This window comes from Polistes fuscatus, unplaced genomic scaffold (genome assembly GCF_010416935.1).
Source record: "Polistes fuscatus isolate 324 unplaced genomic scaffold, CU_Pfus_HIC Scaffold2, whole genome shotgun sequence".
NCBI lineage: Eukaryota > Metazoa > Arthropoda > Insecta > Hymenoptera > Vespidae > Polistes > Polistes fuscatus.
The window spans coordinates 17,826,129-17,852,057 of record NW_025113096.1 but is presented as its reverse complement, the minus strand read 5'-3'; the positions used below and the strand labels follow the sequence as shown (position 1 = coordinate 17,852,057).

General features: G+C 37.1%; 2 protein-coding genes and 2 long non-coding RNA genes across 4 annotated transcripts; 1 reads left to right on the top strand and 3 right to left on the bottom strand.

The window, feature by feature from the left end:
• Positions 1-3,970: 3,970 nt before the first annotated feature.
• On the bottom strand, positions 3,971-7,375 carry LOC122516139. The gene has a single exon (XM_043633712.1). It carries the CDS (start codon positions 7,373-7,375, stop codon positions 3,971-3,973), a length of 3,405 nt encoding a protein of 1,134 aa, XP_043489647.1.
• A 443-nt stretch (positions 7,376-7,818) lies between these two features.
• LOC122516138 lies at positions 7,819-9,045 on the bottom strand. The gene has a single exon (XM_043633711.1). The coding sequence runs from the start codon at positions 9,043-9,045 to the stop codon at positions 7,819-7,821; it is 1,227 nt and encodes a 408-aa protein (XP_043489646.1).
• Positions 9,046-20,266: 11,221 nt separating this feature from the next.
• On the bottom strand, positions 20,267-21,085 carry LOC122516249. Its single transcript, XR_006303520.1, has 2 exons — positions 20,704-21,085; positions 20,267-20,457 (listed from the first exon to the last, which is right to left on the bottom strand). It is a non-coding gene; the product is annotated as an uncharacterized LOC122516249 (long non-coding RNA).
• A 967-nt stretch (positions 21,086-22,052) lies between these two features.
• On the top strand, positions 22,053-22,745 carry LOC122516255. Its single transcript, XR_006303522.1, has 2 exons — positions 22,053-22,232; positions 22,307-22,745. It is a non-coding gene; the product is annotated as an uncharacterized LOC122516255 (long non-coding RNA).
• Positions 22,746-25,929: the final 3,184 nt, after the last annotated feature.

Sequence of the window (25,929 nt, the reverse complement as noted above, 5' to 3'; positions counted from 1 at the left end):
TATACACCTTCAGGGTATATATTTAAAGTTGATTTCCAAAGTAGCGACCTATAGGATAGTGAAAAGAAATAGGTTAATCGTTCATAATGTGTAAACAATAGGTAAATATTTTGTAAATTATAATTTTTATTTGATAATTATATTTTTCAAAGCTTGTATATGCTTTAAAATAGTATAAATTTTTGAATAACATGCTTTTAAAAAGGTACCGAAAAAATAAAAGTAAATGACAAATGAGATATACTACAGGATGGTTTTTCTTTTATAGGTTATTTTTTTACGAACATAGGTATATTTCTAAATGTTCTCGGAATATGCAAAACAGTGAGGTAGTATAATAAAGAAGAAACAAGAAAAATAATATATATTATAAAAACAGTAAGAAATAAAGAAGAAGCAGATTAGTAAGGATCGATGGAGAGTTTTTGCTGATTGTAAGGTGTGAAGTACGAATTGATAAGAAATAAATTTAAGATCAAAAATTGGAACTTTAGATTATTTGTATTTTCGAACCTCTTTTCCGTACAGGTTAAAGTATTATTAGTTTTAATTTTCTTTCTTCAAATTAACTTTTATAGCTTGAGGTGCAAAGAAAAAACCGTTAAACTATTTTACTATAATGTTCTCTCTTACACTCAAAGGATTGTAACGTGAAGTTCAATTCTAAGGTCTGCTTACACTTTTGCAATGAAAGATAGCACCTCCTTCAGACAATGTAAAAAAGGCTCACTCCATTTTTCATTGGTTATGTCACATTCAAGCAGTCATATTTTTGTACCAGTTGTAAAAGCTTACAAGAGTAAATATCATATAATTTTAACCGGTCAAATTAATTTTTTTTAGAAAATAAAATAGGCTACACATATCTACCGAAAAAAAGAGAATAAGACAAGAAGAAGAACTAATGGCTTGAATATTTTAAGGAAATCTTTAAAAATAATTAATATGATAACGTTTTACGTGAGAAATTGTACACAAATATTTAATAACGATCAATTTAAACGGCGCTAATGGGACTTAAGCGTCAAATTTAAATAATATATAAATAAACATTAAATTAATTTCATTTTATAAAAATTAATATAATTTTTCATATTGTTTTTAGTTGATACCGTAAGTATAAGAAAATAGTGAAATAAAAGAAAGTCGAGAACATATAGAAAAGAAAAGAAATAAATCGTTACCTCGAAAAATCTTTCACACAATCTCTGCCATATATATCCTCCTCCATGTTTTTGTTCGAACATACGAATATTATTTTCTTCCAGGGTAAAATAAATAATAAATAATATATAATATAATATTATATATTATTATATATATAATATTATATTATTATTATAATATATATATATATATATATATATATATATATATATATATATTATATTATTATTATAATATTATATTAATATTATATTATATTATATTATTATATATATAATATTATATTATTATTATATAAATAAATAATAATAAATAATATATATATATGTGGGAAGGGAAATTAGACAAAGGAGCTATGAAACAAAATACGATATGGTGGGTAGGACCGTTGGGTTGTAGCGACGTGCAGCGGTACGTTGCTATGTAAATAAACAGTGGACTAAAGCGCAAAGATTTAAGTCAGTCATCGTTTAGCCTTTAAGCAGCGAACATCTATTATTGTATTGTATTGTATCAGATTAAATTGCATTTACATTAAAACATTCTATTCATCTTTATATTGGAATCCTACATATATATATATATAGGTATATAAGATACCAAATTTCCTGCTGAATATTACGGATAATCATGCAAATATTATAGATTAATCGACAAAAACGAATTCTTGTTATAATTCTCGCCAAGAATCAAAACCAGAGATACCTATATTTATTTATTTACTGCTTTTATTTTAAATATTATTTAAATACAATCACTTCGTTTGAAAGCTTCTATAAATTAATAATATTGCTCGGTTTAATTATTACGAGAATCTGTATGCGTATATGTGTGTAAGTATTTTACTTTTTTAAATATTTCAAAATTTATTTTTATATCTGTGTGTTTAATATATTTGACAAATTTTGCACACAATTACAATTACTTACATTGTTTATATATAATATTTTAATAATACAATAGTGTGTTGATTTCAATTACTTTAATTGATAATTATTAAATTAAAATATAATAATAATAATAATAGTTTTAATCACAGAAAAAAATCAATTCAGTTAAAAGTATAGAAAATAAGAAGAAGCATAGTGTAATAAAATTATATTAATTTCTGCTAGTAAGTTATTAGAATAGACAAATATCTTCGATACTAATGATTGTATTAACAAACGTTTTATATAAAAATTTTTAAGTTTTTTTGAAGAAGATGCAATATTTATTGTAGCTATTTCATGAAGGAATTATTGTTAGAATACAAAAGAAAAATACTAATACTAATTCTTTTAAATGGAAATTGACATTTTAAGCTTAACAGAACTTTTAGAGAATTTCAATACTGATTTAACGAACATCTACAGTTCTCTATACTTTTTCATTAATATTTCATTAAAGATGGAGTTTAATAAACTAAACATACAATAACGTATTTTACAACACATGAGAACTATGCTTCGAATGATCAAAACCCTAAAAATACGTGAAACAATAATTAAAAACCAGAAATATGATTGATTAATAAATTCTTTTATAATCACATATTTATAGAAAAATTCATCAGATTATTGCAAATACATGTATGTTTAAACTGTGCCATTGTTTAACGTGTAATAACTGGATGAAATATGTTGATGAAATATTGATACTCGTTGGATTCGTATTGATATTTCCTAAAACTTTTGTTAGAATTAGCGTATCGATTTCGAACAGAAAATATGGTTATGACTTTCGTATCTTTATAGCAACGGCCTTTATAAAATAACTGCAATAAATATTATATTTCTGGTTTCTTTTCAAAAGCTAACAACTTTTTTTAAAATGTATGTTGATGAAACCGATACTATCGAAAATATTTTACCAAAACGATTAAAATGAAACATCTATTAAATATAATATATATAAATTTCAAACATTTATAAAGAGATAATAAGATATAAGATTAAAGGTCATACGTGAAAATTATAATTAAAATTTTGAAATCACTGTATTTGCCAAAATTCCTCCAACACGGAGTCCTCCGGCGATTGGATTAAGCTTATTATAAGGAGGTGAAAAGGTGAATTAGAATAAAATAAAACACGTGGTTGAGCCAATAAGTGCAATGCTTTATTGGCTCGTCAGGGAAAAGGCCTTGCGGCAAAAAACCCTGTTGTTATCAGTACAATGGACGACGATGGATAACGGACATAGTCCGTGATCAACTTCTCGTCACGATTACCCGGATGGGTAATCAAGTTGAAAGAAATAGAAATTATATCTCTCACCGTTAATTATCGCCTCTACTTCTCACTATCGTATTTATAATATCTGTAAGATACATTCGCTTAACAGATAAACTCCTTGTCTTTCTATGCTCCTCTCGCTCCTTGCCTCCGATTAATTTGTCTAAAAGTGTCCTCGTAGGCGTCTAGCGGTGGACTAGACCGAATGTCTTTTTTAATGAGCCCTGCAGGGTGCTCTCACTCGACGGTCGAGTGGTGGGGGTTATCGATGTCGGGTTACTAGTATTCTCCATCGATTTAGTGGGCGCATAGTAAATATCGTTTTTTAGTTACAATCGATTTTCGGCTATGATCGATTCCGATCGTACATACTCCCCCCGTTGAGAGGGTACCTATCAACAATATTCTTAACCTACGTAGGTATGACGTTAATTTCTTAATTTAGGTTACAATGGGTTTGTCGTAGATCGTTTAGCGTCGTTATAATGTCGCTGGCCAGGCGACTTATATATCTTGTACGTACAAGCTTATCTATTGCAAATTACATTATGTATTAATATTTCGTCTAGCGTGTATATTTAAACTATTCATCTATCACTTAATAAAGGACAGATGGTTGTCGCGTTTCGCTTGATGTTTCCGTGAGTAGTTTTTATGGTCACTACCCGAACCACGTCGTCTTCTCCGGGATGGACGTCTATGATCCGTCCCAATTGCCACCTCATGCAGGGTTGATTTTTATCGATGAGGATGACTATTGTGTCCTTCTCAAGTTTATATTGGGAATTATTCCATTTCTGTCGTTTCTGCAGCTCGCGTAAATATTCGATGTACCACCGTCGCCAGAAGTCTTGTCGCACCTTTGTAATGTGCTTCCATGACGATAGTCGATTTATCGGCGTGTTTTCGTAGTTTTCTTCTGGTAGCATATTAAGAGGTCTTCCTACTAAAAAATGTGCAGGTGTTAGAGCTGTCGCATCGTTCGGATCTGACGAAATAGGGCATAAAGGTCTCGAATTTAATATGGCTTCGATTTCGATCGCGAATGTGTTCAGTTCCTCATATGTAAATAAGGCTTCTCCTACCACCCGTCTAAAATGGTGTTTGAATGACTTAACCGCGGCCTCCCATAGACCTCCGAAATGAGGTGATAATGGGGGGTTGAAGTGCCACGAGATTCTTTGGTCGGTCGCGTAATTATGGATCTTTGTTTTGAACTCTTCCGATTCGATTAACGCGTATAATTCCCTTAATTGGTTGTTCGCTCCGACAAAATTGGTACCGTTATCCGAATATACGTGCGATGGAATCGCTCTTCGCCCCGTGAAACGTCGAAAGGCGGCCAGAAAAGCGTCTGTTGTCAAGTCGCTGACTAACTCGATATGCACGGCCTTTATGCACATGCAGACGAAGATGCACCCGTATACCTTCACGCGACCCTTATTTCGGTATTTCTTTTCTTTCACGTAGATTGGACCAAAGAAATCCACTCCAGTGTGGGAAAACGCGATGGTTTCTTGGACTCGAGATCTCGGTAGATCGCCCATTTTGTATTGTATGCCAGATGCACGGAATCGAATGCAACGTACGCAATGACGTACGATTTTTCGCACTTGATTCTTACCGTCCAAAAGCCAAAATCGTTGGCGTATAGCGTAGAGAGTAGTTTGTATGCCGGCGTGAAAATTTTGTTCATGGAATTTCCGGATGAGGAGATCGGTCACGTGGTGGTGCGATGGTAATAATATTGGACATTTCTCCTGGAAAGGTAAGTTCGCATTCTTTAATCGGCCTCCTACTCGAATCAAGCCCGTTTCATCGATGATTGGGTTTAGCGCGGCGAGTCTTGCGCCCTTTACTCCCCCCGATTCAGTTAATCTATCCTTTTCGGCGCGAAATTGTTCATTTTGTATGAGCCTGAGTACGTGTCGTTCTGTATCTATTATTTCCGCGGTCGAAATTTCTCCCCGATATGAATTGGTTTTGACCCATCTTCTACATCTAGCTGTGATTCTTAATAATCGCGTGTAGTTAGAGAATCGCCGAAAGATGCTCTCCGGTTCGATCCGTGTCATCAATAATGGAATTTTTTTAAGTTCGGGTAGTTCGTCTGTCTCTGTTTCGGTCTGAATTGGCCATTCAAGTTCCGGTCGGCGAAGCCAAGAAGGGCCATGAAACCACGAATTGTTTTTTATGAATTCGCGTGGAAGTTGTCCGCGAGATAATGCGTCCGCGGGATTGTTCTCTGTACGTACGTGCCGCCACGTGATCCCTACACAAATTTCCTGGATTTCGCGTACGCGATTCGCCGTGAATTGTTTCAACGTGTTGGGATCCCTTCTTAACCAACCTAATACAATCGTGGAATCGGACCAAAAGATTATCTTGTTAGGTCTTATTCCGCAAGATGCCCGTATCTCTCTATATAGTCGAGCAAGCGTTAATGCTCCACATAATTCTAATCGCGGTATGGTCGTGTCCTTAAGTGGAGCCACGCGGCTCTTCGCGCAGAATAATCGTACGTGTACGTTACCAACTTGATCTCGCGATCTTACGTATAAACTGCCACCGTAACCCGCCTGACTCGCATCGCAAAATCCGTGAATTTGTACTTCATCGTGATTATCAATGATCAAACGTCTTTCAATGGTCAAATTGTCAATTAATTTTAATTGTTCCGCGAACCTTGTCCAGGAGGAATGCAATGCATTAGGTACCGACTCGTCCCATTCGACCTTAGTTTTCCAGCAATCTTGGATCAAGATTTTAGCTGTTAAGATAATGGGGCCTAATAATCCCAGTGGGTCATATATTTTCGCGATTTCCGACAGTATCCGACGTTTTGTGATTTTCTCATGAAGGTCTATCGGCGCGACTGTATAGATCAAATGATCATGATGTGTATTCCATGAAATTCCGAGTGTCTTTAGGATCGATGTTTCTCCGGAGAAGAATTCGACGTTAACCTTTTTTGTATCTAATTTATCGAGAATCGGCCTATAATTGGAAGCCCATTGCCGTATGTTAAAACCGCCTCGTTTTAATATCTCGATGGTCTGGTCTCGTATTCTCCCGAGTGTCTCCACATCGTCGGTTCCCGTGATGAGATCGTCGACGTATAAATCTCGGTTTAGAATCTCAGCTCCGAGGGGATAATTGACGCTTTCATCCTTCGCTAGTTGCTTTATGGTCCGAATGGCGAGAAAGGGTGCTGACGCTATACCGAATGTAACCGTATTGAGCTCGAACGTACGAATTCGATCCTTATGTATCCAAAATATACGTTGATATTGCCGATCGTCCGGATGTATCCATATCTGTCGATACATTTTCTCTATATCCGCGGTTAACACGTATCGATATGTACGAAATCGCAGTAAATGTTCCACTAATGTGTCCTGTATCGTAGGTCCGACTAACAATGTACTATTAAGGGAAATGCCCTGATTATTCTTTGCAGAAGCGTCAAATACGACTCGAACCTTTGTCGTTGTGCTGGTTGATTTAATAACGGCGTGGTGGGGAAGATAACAGCCGCCCGTCGGGTCGTCCTCGACAAGCGACATGTGTCCTAATGTTAAATATTCCTGCATGGTGCGCTCATACTCTTTCCGAAGTTCCGGGTTCGCGTTCAACTTTTTCCATAGGTTGTGGAAGCGGCGTAAAGCTATATGATACAGCTCGCTGTAATCGTGTCCCTTTTCGCGGAATGGTAAACGCACTATATATCGTCCCGTTTCGTCGCGTTTTGTATTTTGAGTATAATGGGTTTCGCATTCTACTTCCTGTGTTCCTTCCGTTCGTGTCACGATCGCGTCCTCGATTAACCAAAACCTTTCTAATTGGTCTCTCAACTCTGTGGTCGCGAACAGTGCGGTTTCTTCTTTTGATTCTTCCGAGTCGATTCCGCCGACGACTACCCAACCTAACTGCGTCTTTTGAAGTATTAGATCGCCGCGGGCGCGTGACAAACGAAATTGTCCAACGGACATAAGGGATAACGTGGCTCCGGAACCTATCAAAATATCCACTGGTCGCGGTAAGTGAAACTGAGGTCTGCTAATTTTCGATCGATTGGAATCTTAATAAGTTCTCGAGGAAAGACTTCGCTTGGAACTTGGTCGGCTATCTTGGGTACGATGAGTAAGGAAAGGTTCCGTTTATATCGACTATCTAAGGATTGAATTGTTATCTCGATAATACCCGTCGATCGAGTTCGTGTATCATTAATGGCATCGATAGGAATTGAATACGGTCTGATTGGTAAACGTAATTCCTTCGCGACGTCTTCGGTTATAAAATGCGCTGCTGCGCAGGTGTCTAACAGTGCGCGGCATTGCTTATAAGTTCCGTCCCCCCTTCTCACGCGACACATCGCGCTCATGAGTAATTGAGGCGTTGTACCTCGCGGGTTAACGTGAAAAACTGGCTTAAGTCATAATGTTTTAGAATCGGTTTGAGACGCGGTCGCGACAGCTTCCCTTTTTGGCGACGGGCTTTCATAATTTTCCGCGTGATTATTCGTATCAGTCCGATGTAACGATGTATGATGCGGTCTGCAGCAAATCTGACAATGTGGACTTGGACAGTTTCCTACATGTCTTTTTAAACAATTTGGACATAATCTCCGAGATTTTACTACTGTCCATCGCTCGAGCGGTGTCATGCGTCCGTATCGACTACAACGAAATAGTGCGTGAGAATTTCCTTTACAAAGGGTGCATTTCCGTTTAATCTCCGTGAGAAATGTACGCGTGGGTCTTACAATTTGTTGTTTCCGCGGTCGTAACGCGGTCGGTTCGGTGCGTTTACGTTTTTCGCGGGGCTCGTCTTTAATATCCGTCGTTAGCTTCTCCGAAGCACTGTATCGGTGGTCTATCTCCTTTAAAAATTTATAAAGTTCCTTGCGGGTAGGGTAATCGTCCGAATTGAGTTGTCGATCCCATTCTTCCCGAACGCGACGAGGTAAAAGGCGCTCGATAACGCGCACTGTTAGGGCATGAGGCTCGTTAAACGAATCAATCATGTTGAGATATGCCTCCGTATCTCTTATGAGTTTCTGAATCCCTCTTGCCGAATCATCCTCGGAGTGTGTTAAATCCAGAATCGCGTCGAGAAGTCTTGCTAGCAGTACGCGTTTTCTATCGTATTTTTCTAATAATGCTTCCCACGCGAGTTTGTAATTCGACCCGTCCCCTGAATATAGTGTAATCACTTCGAGTGCACGGCCCTGCAATGCATCTCGAAGATAGGCGTGTTTTTCTAGATCGGATATGTCGGTCCGCGCGTCTATCAGAGTTAAAAAACCTTTCTTAAATTCTAACCATTTTTCTAATCTTCCATCAAATTTGGGTATCTCAATTCGTTTTAATTTAATCGGTCGTTCGGCCGTACTCGTCTGATTTGAAATTATGCTGCTATCGTTCGGGATGTTAGCCGCGGGTACTGGATTTGGGTGGACTCTCGCTTCTATTGCATGGTACCGGCGTAATATTAACGTTACTTCTTGTATTTCTTCTTCCCCTAAATCCTTATCATCACACTCCAGTTGTGCCTGATCGTATGCTTCTAAGTGTTTCGTGATTTTCTTAAATCGACCTACTAACGTTATTTCATCTAATCTCTCCCCGGCAATTTCTTGTTCAAAAATTGTCAATTGCATTTTTAATGTCCTTCGTAACCGATTCAAACGTTCCTTCGGTTCCATCGTTTACCGGTTTTAATTATCTTACTTTTCGAAGATGGGTTAATATAAATTATGTTGAATACGAAGATTTTAATATATGAATTTTTGTTATAATGCGTCGGGTTTCCGATCACGCGGTTACGGTCCTGAGCTGTGAGTTGGTAAAGGGGGGTGGTATGTTTACCGAACGTAGGATCCTACTGACGTCACGATTTCTTTGTCGCCTAATCTTATGTTTGAACAAGTGTACCGTTGCTGAGCGATGTAACCGTCGAAACTATTCTCGCCCTTTGTCCGTGAACAAAGCGATTTTCAAATACTACTAATATGCGTTACTTCGGTTAAATTTTGAAATGGCATCGAATAAGTTATTTCCGATTTTACTATAACAATTTAGTAAGAAAGATGAGAGAAAATAATAAAATTTATATTAGAAATTACGAACTTCTACGGGGTTCGAAGACGTAATTTCCTATAGAATATTTTATAATATTTAAAGTGGATACGCATAAACGTATGCACAAATGATGCAATCTACTTATCTCCTTTTCGAATCCTTTGTGATGACTAGCTCGACGTGGCAGCGTGTATGTTCAGGAACTAGATTTTCTCAGTGGCGATTCCGTATACGCAGCTTCACTCAAACCAGGAATCAGAAATTCACACCTCACAGGAGGCACCAAAATGTATTTGCCAAAATTCCTCCAACACGGAGTCCTCCGGCGATTGGATTAAGCTTATTATAAGGAGGTGAAAAGGTGAATTAGAATAAAATAAAACACGTGGTTGAGCCAATAAGTGCAATGCTTTATTGGCTCGTCAGGGAAAAGGCCTTGCGGCAAAAAACCCTGTTGTTATCAGTACAATGGACGACGATGGATAACGGACATAGTCCGTGATCAACTTCTCGTCACGATTACCCGGATGGGTAATCAAGTTGAAAGAAATAGAAATTATATCTCTCACCGTTAATTATCGCCTCTACTTCTCACTATCGTATTTATAATATCTGTAAGATACATTCGCTTAACAGATAAACTCCTTGTCTTTCTATGCTCCTCTCGCTCCTTGCCTCCGATTAATTTGTCTCCAAGTGTCCTCGTAGGCGTCCAGCGGTGGACTAGACCGAATGTCTTTTTTAATGAGCCCTGCAGGGTGCTCTCACTCGACGGTCGAGTGGTGGGGGTTATCGATGTCGGGTTACTAGTATTCTCCATCGATTTAGTGGGCGCATAGTAAATATCGTTTTTTAGTTACAATCGATTTTCGGCTATGATCGATTCCGATCGTACAATCACTATACCAATGCTGAATAATTTTAGTCTTAAAAAATATAGTAATACGGTCTTGATTCCTAATAAAATGTAGTGTAGAATAAATTCATAGTTTAACTATCAAAGAAATAGACCCTTTTCTTCTGTCAAAAAAAAATTATTCAACTACTAATAGTTTGTAAGTTTCAAGTGCTACTGCTATAAGCTAGGCTAGGCAGCTTAGTGCTAAGTGCAACTGTTAGGACATAGTAGTACTGCTGGATGCAAGGAACTACTGCTACGTGCCAGGTATTACTGCAATGTAATTAGGGCTACAGCTAGGTGTAAGGGGTTACTGCTAGGTGTTTGATGCTACTGCTAGGTGCACGATACTACTGTTAGTTGCCAGGTGCTACCGATAGGTGCTAAGTGCTATTTCTAGACGCTAAGTGAATCCTTTAGGTGCTAGGTGTTACTTTATTTTGCTAGTTTCTAGGGGCAACTGCTAGGTATTAGGTGATTAATGCTAAGAGCTACTGCTTAGTTCTACTGCAAGGTGCTACTGCTGGGTGCTTAGTGCTACTGCTTGTTGCTTGATGCTAAGGACTACTGCTAGGTGCTAGACGATAGGTGCTATAAGCTACTTCTAGGTGCTAGGTACTAGGTTCTACTGATTGGTACTAGGTCTTACTGCTACGTGCAAGGTGCTATACTACGTGCTAAGTTCTTCTGCTAAGTAAAAGGTTCTCCTGCTTGATGATAGGTTCATCTGATAGGTCCTAAATGCTAATGATTGGTACAAGATCCGAGGTATTACTTCAAGATGCTACTGCATCGTTCTATTTTCTAGTAGCTATCGTAAGATGTTTGGTAGTAGATACTATTGCAAGTTGCTTGGTGCTTGTTACTACTGCAAGAAGACAGGTGTCACTGTTAGGTGCTTCAACTAGGTACTAGATGCTAATTCTAGGTGCTTAGTGCTATTGCTAGCTCCTAAGTGCTAGATGTTTCTGCTAGTTACTCGGTTCTACTTCTAGGTGAAAGGAGCTACTGCTAGGTGCTCGGTGCTACTGCAAGGTGTCTGGTTCTACTGCTAGGAGCTGCTTATAGGTGCTAAGTTCTCCTGCTAGGTGCTAGGTGCAAGGTGTTACTAATAGGTTTTACTGCAAGATTCTTGGTACTTCTGCTTAGTGCTATTGCTATGTACAAGATGCTAGGCTCTGTTTATACGTGCTACAGATTTTTGAACAATGCTTGTTTTAGGTGCTAGGTGCTACTAATGTTCTCTACTGCTACATGCTTTATGCTCCTGTTAGGTTCTAAGTTTCACTGACCTTTTCTTCGGCTTCATTTTTGGTTCTCTTCTTAGGTGCAAGGTGATACTACTATGTGCTAAAATCTACTGACAGGTCCAAAGTGCTACTGATAGTTGCTAACTGCTAGGTGCTACTTTAAGGTTCTACTGCTAGTTGCTTCTGCAAGGGGACAGGTTCTATTGCTAGGTGTTTCAGCTGAATTCTAAGTTTTACTGCTAAGAGCAACTGCTTTTTGCTTAATTCTCCTATTATGTGCTAATTACTATAGCTAGTTGCTAAATGCTACAGCTGGGTGTAAGGTGCTACTGCTATGTTCTAGGTGCTACGGCTAGGATCTTGGTACTACAGTAAGGTTCTATGTTCTACTGCTAGGTGCTACTGCAATGTCCTAGGTGTTAGGTGCTACTAATAGACATTACTGCTTAGTTCTTTGTGTTCTTTACTAGTTTTCAGGTGCTTCTGCTAGATGCTAGGTGCAAGGTACAAGGATTTACTGATAGGTGCAAGGAGCTACTGATAAGTGCTAGGAGCTAAGTGTTACTTTCAGTTGCTATTACTAGGTTTTTGGTACTATTGCAAGGTTCTATGTTCTACAGCTAGGTGCTACTGCAGGGTGCTAGGTTCTACTACTATGTGGTTAGTGCTTATCGTTCAGTGCTAGTAAATACTAATATGTGATACTGCTTTGTTTTTTTTGTTCGGGCTAGGCTCTAGGTGCTAGAGATAGGTGCTCAGTGCATCTGCTTTAAGCAAGGTGATACTATTTGGTGCGACGTGCACAGTTTAACTGTTCGTTGCTACATACTACCACTACGTGCAAGGTTCTTTTGCTAGGAGCAAAGTGCTTCAGCTTGGTACTTAGTGCTACTTATAGATCATAGGTGCTACTGGTGGGTGCTTGGTGCTAGGTGCTTATTCTAGGTGCTACTGCTAGGGTTAGGGTTTTATTAGTTACTGATATGTTCTACTGCTACGTGTTTGGTCTTTCTGATTGGTTATTCATGCTACCGCTATTTTCTAGGTTTTACTACTAGGTGCTCTTTGCTAGATGCTAGGTGCTACAGCTACGTTCTTAGTGTCACTGGTAGGTTTCAGATACTACTGCTTGGTGCTAGGTGCAAGTTGCTGCTAAAATGAGCTACCACATTTTGCTTGATGCTCCTGTAAGTGGCTAGTGGCAACTTGCTAAATACTAGGTTCTACTGCTAGGTACTAAGTGCTACTAATATGTGCTTGGTTTTACTGCTAAGTGCTAAGTACTACTAATATGTGCAAGGTTATACTGCTAGATGCTGCTGATAGGTGCTAGGTTCTACTGCTAGGTGCTAGTAGCTAACGCTAGGTGCTAAGTTTTACTGCTACGTTCTTGATTCCACTGCAATTATCTAGGTGTAATTGCTAGGTGCTAGGTGCTAGGTGCTACTGCATGTTTACAGGTGCTACTGCTAGGTGCTAAAACTAAGTTTCAGGTGCTTTTGCTATATGCTAGTTTCTACTGTTAGTTCGGGGTGCTAGATGCTACTGCTAAGTTCTACTGCTTAGTGCTTCATGTTCATGCTAAGTTCTAAGTGATACTGCTAGGTACTAGGTGCTACTGCTAGATGCAAGGTTCTACTGCAAGGTACTGCTTATAGGTGTTAGGTACTACTTCTAGGTTCTGCTACAAGGTGCTTTGTTCTCGTGCTAGTAAATGCTTCTACTAGGTACTAGGAGCTAAGTGCTAGTGCTTGGTCTAAGGAGTATCTGAGAGGTGCTAGGTGCTAGGTGCTACTTTTAGGTGCTATTGCTAGGTGATTGGTGTTCCTGTTAGGTTCTAGTTTCTACTGCTAGCTGCTAGGTTCTACTAATAAGTGCTGGATACTACTGCACTGTGTCAGGTTTTACTGCTAATTACTCTGTGCTAGCTCCTAGGTTTTGTTGATACTACCGCTTGATGTTTTGTTCTCCTGTAAGGTGCTAGTTGATAAGCTGGTTGCAAGATGCTACTGCTTGGTATAGGTGTTAATGCTAAGTGATAGCTGCTTGGTGCTACTGCTAGATGCTAGGATCATGGTACTACTGCTAGGTACAATGTTTCTACAGCTAGGATCTTGGTGATACTGATGTAGGATTCGTGAAAAAAATTGGGCCGTTGGACTGACTTGACCGGGACTCGAACCCGGATCTTCCGCTTTTCGGACGACTGCTCTTTAACCATTGAGCTATCCATTGTCCAATCTCCTCACGAACGCCTATTTAAGTTTGGCTTTGAGATGCTCGCATCCCACACTGATATGTACTAGGAGCTAATGCTAGCTGCTAAGTTTTACTGCAACGTTCTTGATGCCACTGCAATTTTCTAGGTGCTACTGCAACGTACTAGGTGCTAAATACTACTGATAGATGTTACTGCTAGGTGCTTAGTGTTCCTATTTGGAGATAGATGCTACTACCATATGCTAGATTCTACTGCTAGGTTCTAGGTGCTACTGCTAGATGTTTGGGGTTACTGCTATGTTCTTAGTTCTAGGTACTAGGTACTGATATGTGCTATCCACTTGCTTTTTTATTCTCCTGTTAGGTTCTAGTGTCTATCACTTGGTGCTAGGTGCTACTGCTAGATACTACTGATAAGTGTTAGGTGCTACAGCTAGGTGCTAGATTCTACTGCTAGGTGCTAAGTGCTTCTGCCTGGTTCTAGGTACTACTAATGGATGCTTGGTTCTACTGCTAGGTCCAGTAGAATCAATACTAGCCATCCGAAGTCTTTACGACTTATGGGCGAAAACTACATAAAAACAAGTAGAAACTTTTGCAACACACCTATAAAACATATTCACTGCACACAACTTAATTACTTAAACATACACAGACAATAACGTAAACGACTTCTTATTCTTCTAACGATTTATTTATTTTTATTTGCATGTATTCTTTTCTTTTGTTTTCCTCTTTTTTATATTTTAATTTATTTATTTATTTATATTTACATTATTTTCTATGTACATATAATATTTAACTCCGCCTGCATGATCGCAGATCAGCGATCATGTTGCCGGTCCTAAGCCCGGGAAAAGGAGGAAGGTTGTTGGATCAGGTTAGCTCCCTACCCAACGTAAAAAAAAGACTACGGCTCATAGAACTGACACTCTGCCTCGGAACAGGACGGATATACAGATGACGACACATGCAAGGAAATGGACAACGAAATGGAAGAAAGAACATATAATGCGTCTGGCTACATGGAACATCAAGTCATTCAATAATAAAGATCAAGAAACCCTGAAAGAACTAAAAAATAATAACATCGATATTTGCGCCTTACAAGAAACAAAAAGAAAGGCAAAGGACAAATACAGTACGAAGACTACTTAGTGATCTATAGTGGTGTAGAAAAACAAATCAGGGCAAAAGAAGGGGTAGCCATCGCAGTGTCTAAGAAGTATCAAAATAACATACAAGAATGTAGCTACGTATCTTCACGAATCTTGGTTGTAAAAATGAAAGCGGAAGACCAAAAATTAAATATAGTGTCAATTTATGCACCCGAAGATAATAAACCGAAGGAAGAAAGAGAAGCCTTCTACGACCAACTACAAAATTTAGTCGGATCATTACCAAGTAACCAACAAATGATAATCCTTGGAGATTTTAACGCCCGCATCGGAAACGAAATAATACCTGGAATAAAACAAAGGTTCAACGAAAACGTGTTAAATGACAATGGAGAACTAATGACACAGCTATGCACATTTAACGAGCTAAGGATTAATAATACATTTTACAATCATAAGAAACACTATAAATTTACATACAGCAACACCAGAGGCTTCAGGTCTACAATTGATTACATTGTTACCAACAGATACGTCCAACCAAACCAAATATTAGATATCAGGATGTTAAATTCCGCGAATGTAGGAAGCGATCATAGCCTGCTATTAGCAAAGATAAGAATGAAGTTTAAACCCCAAAGAAATCTTGCACGAGCAACTCAAGAATTGAAAATAAACATCGAGTCACTATGGAACTTACCAACCAAACAACTATACGAGAACAGGTTGAAAGAAAAAATCGAAAAAAGCCCAATAAAAGAAGAAGATAACATAAACATAGCCTGGAAGAAACTAAGAACCAACATTTTAGAAGCTGCATATGAAGCCCTGGGAACACGAACTGTAAAAAACCGGGCTAGAATGATCAAAACTCCTTGGTTCCGCCCAGAGATTAAGGAAATATGCAAAAAAAAGAAAATAGCATACCTTAACTATAGGACATTAAGAACACCTGAGTCATACGAAACGTATAGACGAATCCGGAATCAAACAGCGACATTAGTAAGGCAAACAAAGCAAAATTATTGGGAGATTTTTTCGAAAAGAATGGAGAGTGACTTCTATGGACTCCAAAAACAAATCTGGCGATTTATTAGAAATCAAAGAAAGGAGGTCAATGAAATGATAGAAACAAACCAGATCACAAAAGAAAATTGGATTAACTATCTAACAGAGCTCTATAAATCAGAAGAACCTCAAACGGAACTAAATACGCCAGAAATAATAACCAGAAGCGACATACAAATTGAGTCCAGTGATGTAGAAACAGCTATTCGAAGACTAAAGAATAGGAAGAGCCCAGGGCAAGATGGCATCCAAAACGAGCTAATAAAATATGGTGGCCAACGTCTCACACAACAACTAACATTCCTAATCCAAAAAATACTATGCCAACACAAAATACCTGACGAATGGCGAATTAGTACAACTATAGTTATGTTTATAAAAGGAGACAAAAAGTTGCCTACAAACTACAGGGGAATCAATCTTTTAAACACTTCATTAAAACTAACGACAAAGATTATAACGAATAAAATTAACAGCTTAACGAATCTAGAAGACGAACAGCAGGGATTCAGATCAGGCAGATCGTGCACAGACGCGGTTTTCATCATAAGACAGATAACAGAAAAATCAATTGAATACAACAGACCAGCATATATGTGTTTCATTGATTTGGAAAAGGCATTCGACCGAGTGCAGTTAAAGGATGTTATACACCTCCTCTATAACCGGCAAATTCCGAACAATCTTATCAAGACCATAGAGGACATATATAGAAACAATAAGATCCAAGCAAAGATAAATGGCGCCTTGACTGAACCGATTGATGCAGGTCGTGGTATCCGACAAGGGGATTCCCTAAGTCCCCTGCTTTTTAACATCATTATGGACGAAATAATAAGAAACGTAAGACTGCTAAAAGGATATAAAATGGGCAGTGAAGAAATAACCATCCTATGCTATGCTGATGACGCTGTATTAGTGGCCGAAAATGAAGATGATCTACAACGTCTATTACACTGATTTAACTGCATAGCCAAATCATTCAACATGAAAATATCGGCCCAGAAAACTAAATGCATGACAACATCAAAGACGCCGTTTAGATGCAAACTGGAAATTGAAGGGAAGGTTATTCAGCAGGAAATGAGATTTAAGTACCTAGGAATAGAAATCTCAGGATATGGTGATGTTGAAGCAGAGGTAAGAGAACAGACATTGAAGGCATCCAGAATAGCGGGTTGTTTGAATGACACAATATGGCGAAACAAAAACATTGACATAGAGACCAAAGCAAGAATCTACAAGGCAATGGTAAGACCTATTATGTCACATACCGCAGAAACTCGACCAGACACGGCGAAAACGAAACAGTTACTAGAGACAACCGAAATGAGAGTTCTTCGCAGAATAGCTGGGAAAACACTACTGGATCGAGAGAGAAGTGAAGATATAAGAAGAACATGCAAAGTGGAAAACATTAACGAATGGATACTAAAAAGAAAAAAAGAATGGAACGAACATATTAACAGAATGGACAACGGAAGAATTGTCAGAATTGCACGGGATAAGTCACCGGTAGGCCGCAGAAGCACGGGACGCCCACGAAAACGATGGTGCGACAATTTAACAGTGCAATAGGCAGAAAAACGTCGTTACGAAACAGGCAATTTGCCTAAACTAAAGAAAGAAGAAGAAGAAGATATAATATTTATTTATTTATACTTATGTTTATTATTATGTATCTTTTTATACTTTAAAATTAATTTGTTTATTTATATTTATATTATTTTATTATCAGTATTATATTTATATCATCTTTATATTATTTTTATCTTTCAATATTTTTTCTGCTTATGTATTATGTAACAATGGGTAATCCCCTTAAATGTTTGAATAAACATTAATAGCACAACAGCTGTAGAAATTAGAATGCTAATATCACACATCAAAATAAGAAAGGCTCTAACTTACGATCTAATAAATGGTAGAATTCTAATAGAACTGCCACTTTAATCAATTAGGATGCTCACAATATTAATTAACGCAATAGTATGTGTTCATCACTTTCCAAGTACTTGGAAACTCGCGGAAAATTTAATGCTCCCTGAACCTAATAAAGATCCGCATTATGTAAACTCTTATAGACCGATATCGCTTGTACCATTACTATCTAAACTATTAGAAAAAATAATATACAAAAGAATGAAACGAATAATTTCTGACAAAAACCTGATTCCTGACTACCAATTTGAATTCCGAAACAAACACTTTACCGTTGAACAAGTACACAGACTAACTAATACGATAATCACAGCTTTAGAAAATAAAGAGTACTGTTCGGTGAATTTAAGGCATTAGATCCGGTTTGTATTGCGCGCTGAATAGGTTTGGTAACGGCGGCGTCAATGGAGTTGCGAGGGCGCGCAAGGGCATGCAAGGTGCATGTGGGAGCGCCTTATCATGCGAAGTGCATGCGAGAGCACCTACAGGTCACTTGAAATCTGAATAGCTTAGACAATAGTTTGGTTTGGAAAAGAGAGTTACGCCATATTGGCATTGTTCTGTTAAGATCAGCATGCGTGTGCGAATTTGGGGAACGGTCTATTGCGTACCAAAAGCGAGAGGCTAGCGTGAGGTGTGTGGTCTTGTGTCGATCACCTTAGAAAGTATTGTAGTTCTGACAACTGCCATCGTGGGATAGGGTTGTAGCCCGTCCGGCTGTAAGGATTTGTTTGTAGCTGTTGACTGGCTGCCATCGTGAGATAGGGTTGTAGCCAGACGCGCTATGACCAAATAATCAGGGCGTTTTGCGACAAAGGATAACGTGCGTTCGTAGGGCCGATAACGGACCGAATTATATTGCGTTACCTCAACGGTTTGCAACGGAGACGGAAGGTAAGAGAGCTCTCTAGTATGCGACAAAAGGTACCTCGCGACGCAGTTGCGTTACCTCGTTCTTTCTTCAACCTATCCGCAAGTCACTGCTTATTGTATCATTTTCGTCTCGAATAAAGCCTTCGCTTGCCCCGGCTTTTCTCTCAATTTCGTGAAAGTTTTTATGCCGAAGCAAGTTGCTCTGTACCGTGTAAAACTTTGTTAATTGATTTATCTATCCCTCCCTATCTCACTCATTCTTACAGTAAAATCATTACTGAGCTCACGACATTAATCTTTGATTATTTCCGGTCTTACATATTCTAAAAACAAGTACTGTTCCACCGTCTTCATAGATGTGAAAAAAACTTTCGATAAAGTGGAGCATCACGAATTATTATGAACAATCAGTAAACACCTTCCACACTCGTATTACAAACTCCTAAGATCTTACCTTTCTGACAGAACATTTTACTTAAAAATAAAAGACACTGAGTTTACACTGTGGAAAAACCAAATACCAAAACTATAACTATATAATGCAGAAATTCCGCAAGTAATGTCATTCAAGTATTTGGGACTACTTATACATTCCAAACAAATTCGTCTAAAAAGGAGACAAATTGTTTGGCTAACTGGTAAAAAATCTAAACTTTGCATAGAGAAAAAATTAACAATCTACAAAACAATAATAAAACCTATCTTGAACTATGGAATACCGTTATACTGTATAGCAGCGAAAAGTCACATTGCCAAGCTCGAGGCTCAACAAGACATAACCCTACGCACAATCACGAATGCTCGATGGTACGTCCGTAACAAAGAAATTAGGAACAACTTAAATATTCCCACGATAAAAGAAAAAATAATCAAAACAACTGCAGATACAAAAAAGAATGGATACTCACATAAACCCACTAGCCAACGATAAATAAAACCAGTATATCCCTAGAAGGCTTAAAAAAATCTACCCAGAAGATATAGTAAAAGATTAAACCTAACCGAAATAAATGACAATAGCGACGCTATCTCATCGGAGAAACCGTCCGCGTGCTATCTTTTTTCACTTATATAGCAATTTACCAAATGTATACGGACAAATTGTAAAGGTGTATGGAGTTAATAAAAAAAGAATATAATAGTAAATATCTATAGTCTAAATTAACAATTAATTGACTCGTTGAATTATATGTTACTTTAAACGCCGTAATGAACGAGAATATCGTCATACTTAATTCTTCGTTGTCGTCGTCTTTCGTCTTTTTTCACACACAAACTCTCGCCGTACATACAATACAATATCAGATGCTTTTGGAGAGAGCTCTCGTCCTTGTGTTACGATTCTACTGCCACAAAGGTTATGTATAGCATTTAGATCACCTCTTGCTATGAATTTAGAAACTAGACTTTCAAAGAGGAGATCAAATTTTTCTTTTTGAATATTATGTCTTGGAGGACAATGAACTATTGAGATATTGAGCGGACTGTATCAGTTGTCTATTATAACACTTGTTGACTAAACATAGTCTTGTTTGATGGGTGCAAGTTCACAATGTTTTATATTAGATTTAATAATAATCACCGTACATGTGTCCTTCCACTGGGATGATGCGTGTAGTAAACCTTATAATCATAAATTTTAAATTAAGTTTTATCGGTAAAGTGGGTCTCGAATATCAGCATTATTTGAATGTCCTGGATTTTTAAGAAAGATTCCAACTAAACTTTGATTGACATTCCAAAAAGCAATACGTAAAGTTTCCATTATTTGGTAATAGATGATAATTTATTTACTATTACCGTTAATAGAGAGAGAATTTTATTTATTTGTTCAGTTTGTTTTTTAATAAGTTTTTCAAATTTACTCACGTTATCAGAAGTGTAAGCATTTTCGTTTTTATTTTCTAAATCCGAAGTTAACGAACTTGGGATGTTTGGGAAGCGATTATTTCCTTTCGTAGTTTGTGCATAAGAAACTGTTGGATCGATAAAACGTTGATTATTTCCGACTTAGTTGGTCCTTAAGCTTGATTGGATGTTTGGATGTTCCCTTAGTTTGGATCTCGAGAACTTTGAGCAATTTTCTTGAGCAATTCTTGGTAACAATGTCACCCTTTATAGTTCGCAATATGGTGGTCGCCACATAGGAGACAAGTTCGTCGAGTTTAAACTCATTTTTTGCATTCCACAGTTAAATGTGGACCTACACATTGCACACACTTATATTGGGGCGATTGAAATACTTTTGAGTGTGATCGTTTTTTTAATCTTTTTTGCATTGTAACGCTTATTCGAGTAAATTCAAGGGAGGCGAGTTCAGCCGAACGAGCGAAAAAAAGACATCTGTGTATAGATATTTAAAGAGATTTCAATCAAAAGTATTTATCTCATATTTTAATTTCCATAAGCTTGTTGTCTATAATTAGATTATAATAATATTAAAGAAGATATTGATTTATAAGTGCACACATTGTAGATCTAATGAAAAAAAGAATAAAAATAAATAGTTTTAAGCAATCCGTGATCGAGAAGTTTATTTTCTTAGCTTTGGTTGGTTGTTTAAAATTGATCAATTTTCGATGACTAAAGTATTTCTAGCATATCTATAATAATGCTATAATGAAATATTATTGCACGAATTGAAATGCGCATATGAAAGGACGTCATTTATTGTCATTAATCTACGCAATTGGTATGTTTCAAAAATATTCGTGCAATATTTAAGTAAAATAGTAACTAAATATAATTGTAATAATAATCATGAGTGAAGAAATTAAACCGCTTTTTTATAATAATTAAAAATGTTGTGATTTTTATGTATTTCATTTTATTGTTACGAATTGCATAAAATACTGTATGCAACAAGTCTGAGAAATGGCAAATATGGTATAGGAAATTTTCAGAATTCACCTCTAGTTGTATAATATCACAAGTGAACTGGTGTCTTTTGTAGGGATCAGCGAAAAGTCTCTAGTATCTAGTGGTATAAAAGCAGCGACAGCTCAGGGTAGCGTCTAGAACCGATATCCAATAGGAGAATAACCCTAGATTTTCGTTTTTATAATTTTTGAAGGAAATATTATTTAACATTGTTCGGCGATATTTACGTTGTTAGAATAATTTATATTGCGCGCGGAATAGGCGGCGTATGCGTTAATTAAGTTGCGAGGGCGCGCAAGGGCTGTCGAGATGCGTGCGGACACGCCTTACCATGCAAGAGGCAGGGGAGAGCGTCTTGAGGTGTGCGGGGGGAATAGGATGCGTGGGGCCGTGTGCACGCACGAGTCTCATTCTGTTGTTCACTCTGGTTTGAGCTACCAACAGTGTGTGTTTTCTCATCTTGAGCTTCTCGTTATCTGGGCTTTTTGTTCTAGGCAACGTGACTAGAGCGTGTGAGAGTGAGTGAGGAGTGTGTGGAGTTGTCTGGTGGTTTGTTCCTAACAGGCTACTAACGCGAGCTTGCTGCGGACAGTTGTAGCGAGTTACCTGCAACCTGTCGCCAGGCTACCAACGCGAGCTTGCTGCGGACAGTTGTAGCGAGTTACCTGCAACCTGTCGCCAGGCTACCAACGCGAGCTTGCTGCGGACAGTTGTAGTGAGTTATCTGCAACCTGTCGCCAGGCTACCAACGTGGATAAGGTTCTGGCCAGACAGGCCATTGTTAGGTGCGATAAGAAACCGCGTGCGTTCGATTGTCGTCTTGCGTCGGAAGCGAACGGTAAGAGAGCTCTCTAGCGTGCGACCAAAAGGTACCTCGCGTCGTTTATTCTATTAATATATTTTCTTTCAGCGTTTTGTTTGTAATTGTATGCTTCATCAGTTTATTGAATAAATTGTTCTCTTGCCCCGGCTTTTCTCTCAATTCCGTGAGAGTTTTTATGCCGAGGCAAGTAGCTTTGTGCCGTGTAAAAGTGTTTTGCTCATTTATCTATCCTGTCCTATCTCACTCATTCCAGCGTTAAACTGTTTAATAGAATTCATTGGGAGGGAATCGACCATTTTCTGGTCACGTATATAATTGCAAGAAACAAACATGAAAATAAAATGCGATCGTTTCGAAATTTTTACATGTTTTTATAGGTGTCTTGAAATGTACAAAATAATTTTTTTTTAATTAATTTTATATTAATTTGTCAATAATTTTGTTTGTCTAAGTTGAGCCCTCGAAAAATAGTTGAGTTGTTTCGGAGAAGTACACAACCTTCCGTAGTCATTTGAAATAAAAAATTAAAGAGATTATTTTTCTCTCTGTAGGCTTTATTCTAATGAACTATTCAATAATATGCATATTAAAAAAAAAAAATATAAATAGCGGACTTATAAAAAAAAGGTTTTCAAAATTGAATTTTTCTTTTGATAAATTTTTTAAAAAAGTTAATTTATCATAAAAAATGTAATGTTCTAAAAGTTACGTATTTAGCTATGTGTGTTTAAAATAACAGGTTCAATTTTTAGCCTAATCGGTGAATAGTTTTAAATCAGTGCTTCTTCGAAATTCCGTAAACATGATTTCGAGAAAAACGCGTTCAAAGTTTTACATACTTTCATACAAACTACAGCGCGCTTGTTTCTTTTGGCTATAATTTTGAAAATATTCTAAATTTTGATCAGAAACCTTTAGAAAATATTTTTAAGATGTTTTTCTTGCAAAAAATGTAAAAAAAAATCAATTTTTTAAACCCGTTTTTACTACCTAAAGTTATCAGGAAATACATAATTTATGAACGTTCATGAATATCTATGATTGCTCTATTTGTAAAACATACAGTCTTGTTGTAGCCCGCTTAAGGGACATCACTAGTGCGAAATTTTGAAAAGTCGATTTTGTTGTTGTTGCATATTTCGATAGTTTATACCTTTAAAAATAACATACAAAAATTTCAAATGTCTATCTCAAATAGTTTTTGAGTTACATCCATCTAAAGAACCGTACAATATCCGTAACCGTACAATATCAGTAACTTAAGCTTTAAACGCGTTTTTCTCGAAATGACATTTTTCAAATTTAATGCAGTTATAATTTGAAGACAAATCATCCGATCGATTTGATTCTTTTTGCTGCTTCTTTTATATATGTTTCTCCATACCAAGAACCTCCAGTTTTTCGATCGAATATAAAATGTAATTTTAACAGGTCAAAAATCATCAAATTTTCGTCAGTAGTTTCGTCAATAGTTTTTGGACGCTTGGGAGATTGCAAATAACTTGCTGAATTTTCAATTTTTTGATAAAAAAATTTTATTATGTACTTATTATAAATCCACAAATATTTCCTTCAAATATTAAAACATTTCATGCAGTAATTTTCTTTAAAAGAATTCTCAAAAATCACTTTTTTCAGGAGGTTACACTAGTGGTGTATGATTTTTTATGATTCTTTTGAATGTCCGAATTTCCATTCTTAACTGAGTAAATATCCTTTATTTTCTGTGAAATCTGTTCTCAGATATCTTTATCATCGGTCAACACGATCAGGAATTTTCCGTTGCGACAAATTCTTTAAATATTCCGACAAAAGACGGAACGGACACCAATGTGATGTAACCGGCGATAGAGCAATGTTTGTGCGTGACACCAATGTGGTGTAACCGGCGATATTGCAACTTTTGTGCATAACACCACTGTGGTGTCACCGGACGTCATAGTGTTAATGCCTTAAATCAACAGAGGAACTGTATTTCGTGATTAGATAATCTTTACATGGGAGACCAGAAAACGAAGAAACACGAATTTTTTAAATTATAATTCTTTTGACGCGTTTGGGAAAAAATGATGAGAATGAATTTTTACGATGCGCGCGCACCGACCAAAAAATCAACAGGATGAAGTTTGTCGGTATTTACGATGCGCAGGCAAAACGATTTGAAATTAACTCCGTTACATTTATCGTGGACTGATATCTATATTCTGATATTTCTATATACACAACACGTGTTTTATATCGATACAAATACAAATTATTTATATGTTTTGAAGCTATTTAATTATTACATACAGTGGTGATTGATATTAAATAACTGTGAAAATCTTCAAAAATATCTTTATAAACATTGATTATTTGTGAATATTAGTAATAAAAGTCTTTTTTGAAGTTATTTGAGGTATGTATTATTGTTTATTAGTTTTTAATTCGTTTCATTTCTTCTCTATAGTAATCATCAATTTAGGTTGAAAATGAATAAACTAGATAACATGCTATTTGATTTTTTATGCCTTAACCATACGATAACAATTTTCTGATTTTAATCTAAGAATACCGATGAATTACAATTGTTCTCTTTATCCTGATATTATTCAAAACATAGTAAGTAAAATAGCAATATTCTGTTCAGTTAAAATACTTTACCGAGTAAAATATATGTAGGATTCGTGAAAAAAATTAGGCCGTTGGACTGATTGGACCGGGACTCGAACCCGGATCTTCCGCTTTCCGGGAGACTGCTCTTTATGCATTGAGCTATTATATCCAGGGCCCACCGTCCAATCTCTTCACGAATGCCTATTTAAGTATTTGGCATGGAGGCGCTCGCATCCTACATATATGTATGTAAAGAAAACCACGTCACACATATCGAAGTGCTTTTCTTTAATTTATATTTGCCGCGTCACCGACAAACTTATCAGAAGTCGTGACAGGCACTTGAGATGTAACTATATAAGTTACTCTACTCTCTCTCTTCCGGTAGAGTAAGATTACAATTCGCTCCGGAAGATAGTAGACACTAGAAGTAAAGGCTTTAAATGTTGTTTCTTTTGTTGTTATAGGTTAGTAAATTATTTGGTAATTTATAATGTAACTGTTTAAGTATTTTAAATAAAACTTTTGTTGTTATAGAGAAACGTAATTACGTCTTAGTTAATTAATAAAAGACCAAAGATCATTATATGTATTATATTATTTTTTATTCCGAGGCGCGTTGTGGTTTCTTCGAGCTTGTGCTTTATTTTACGTCAGGCAGGTAGCTAACCTAACCTAACAACCCTCCTCCTTTATCCGGGCTTGGGACCGGCAACATGACCCTCACGATCATGTAGGCGAAGTTAGCTTTGGTGAAATAGAAACGGAAGTAAGAACACAAGTGGTTAAGGCAACAA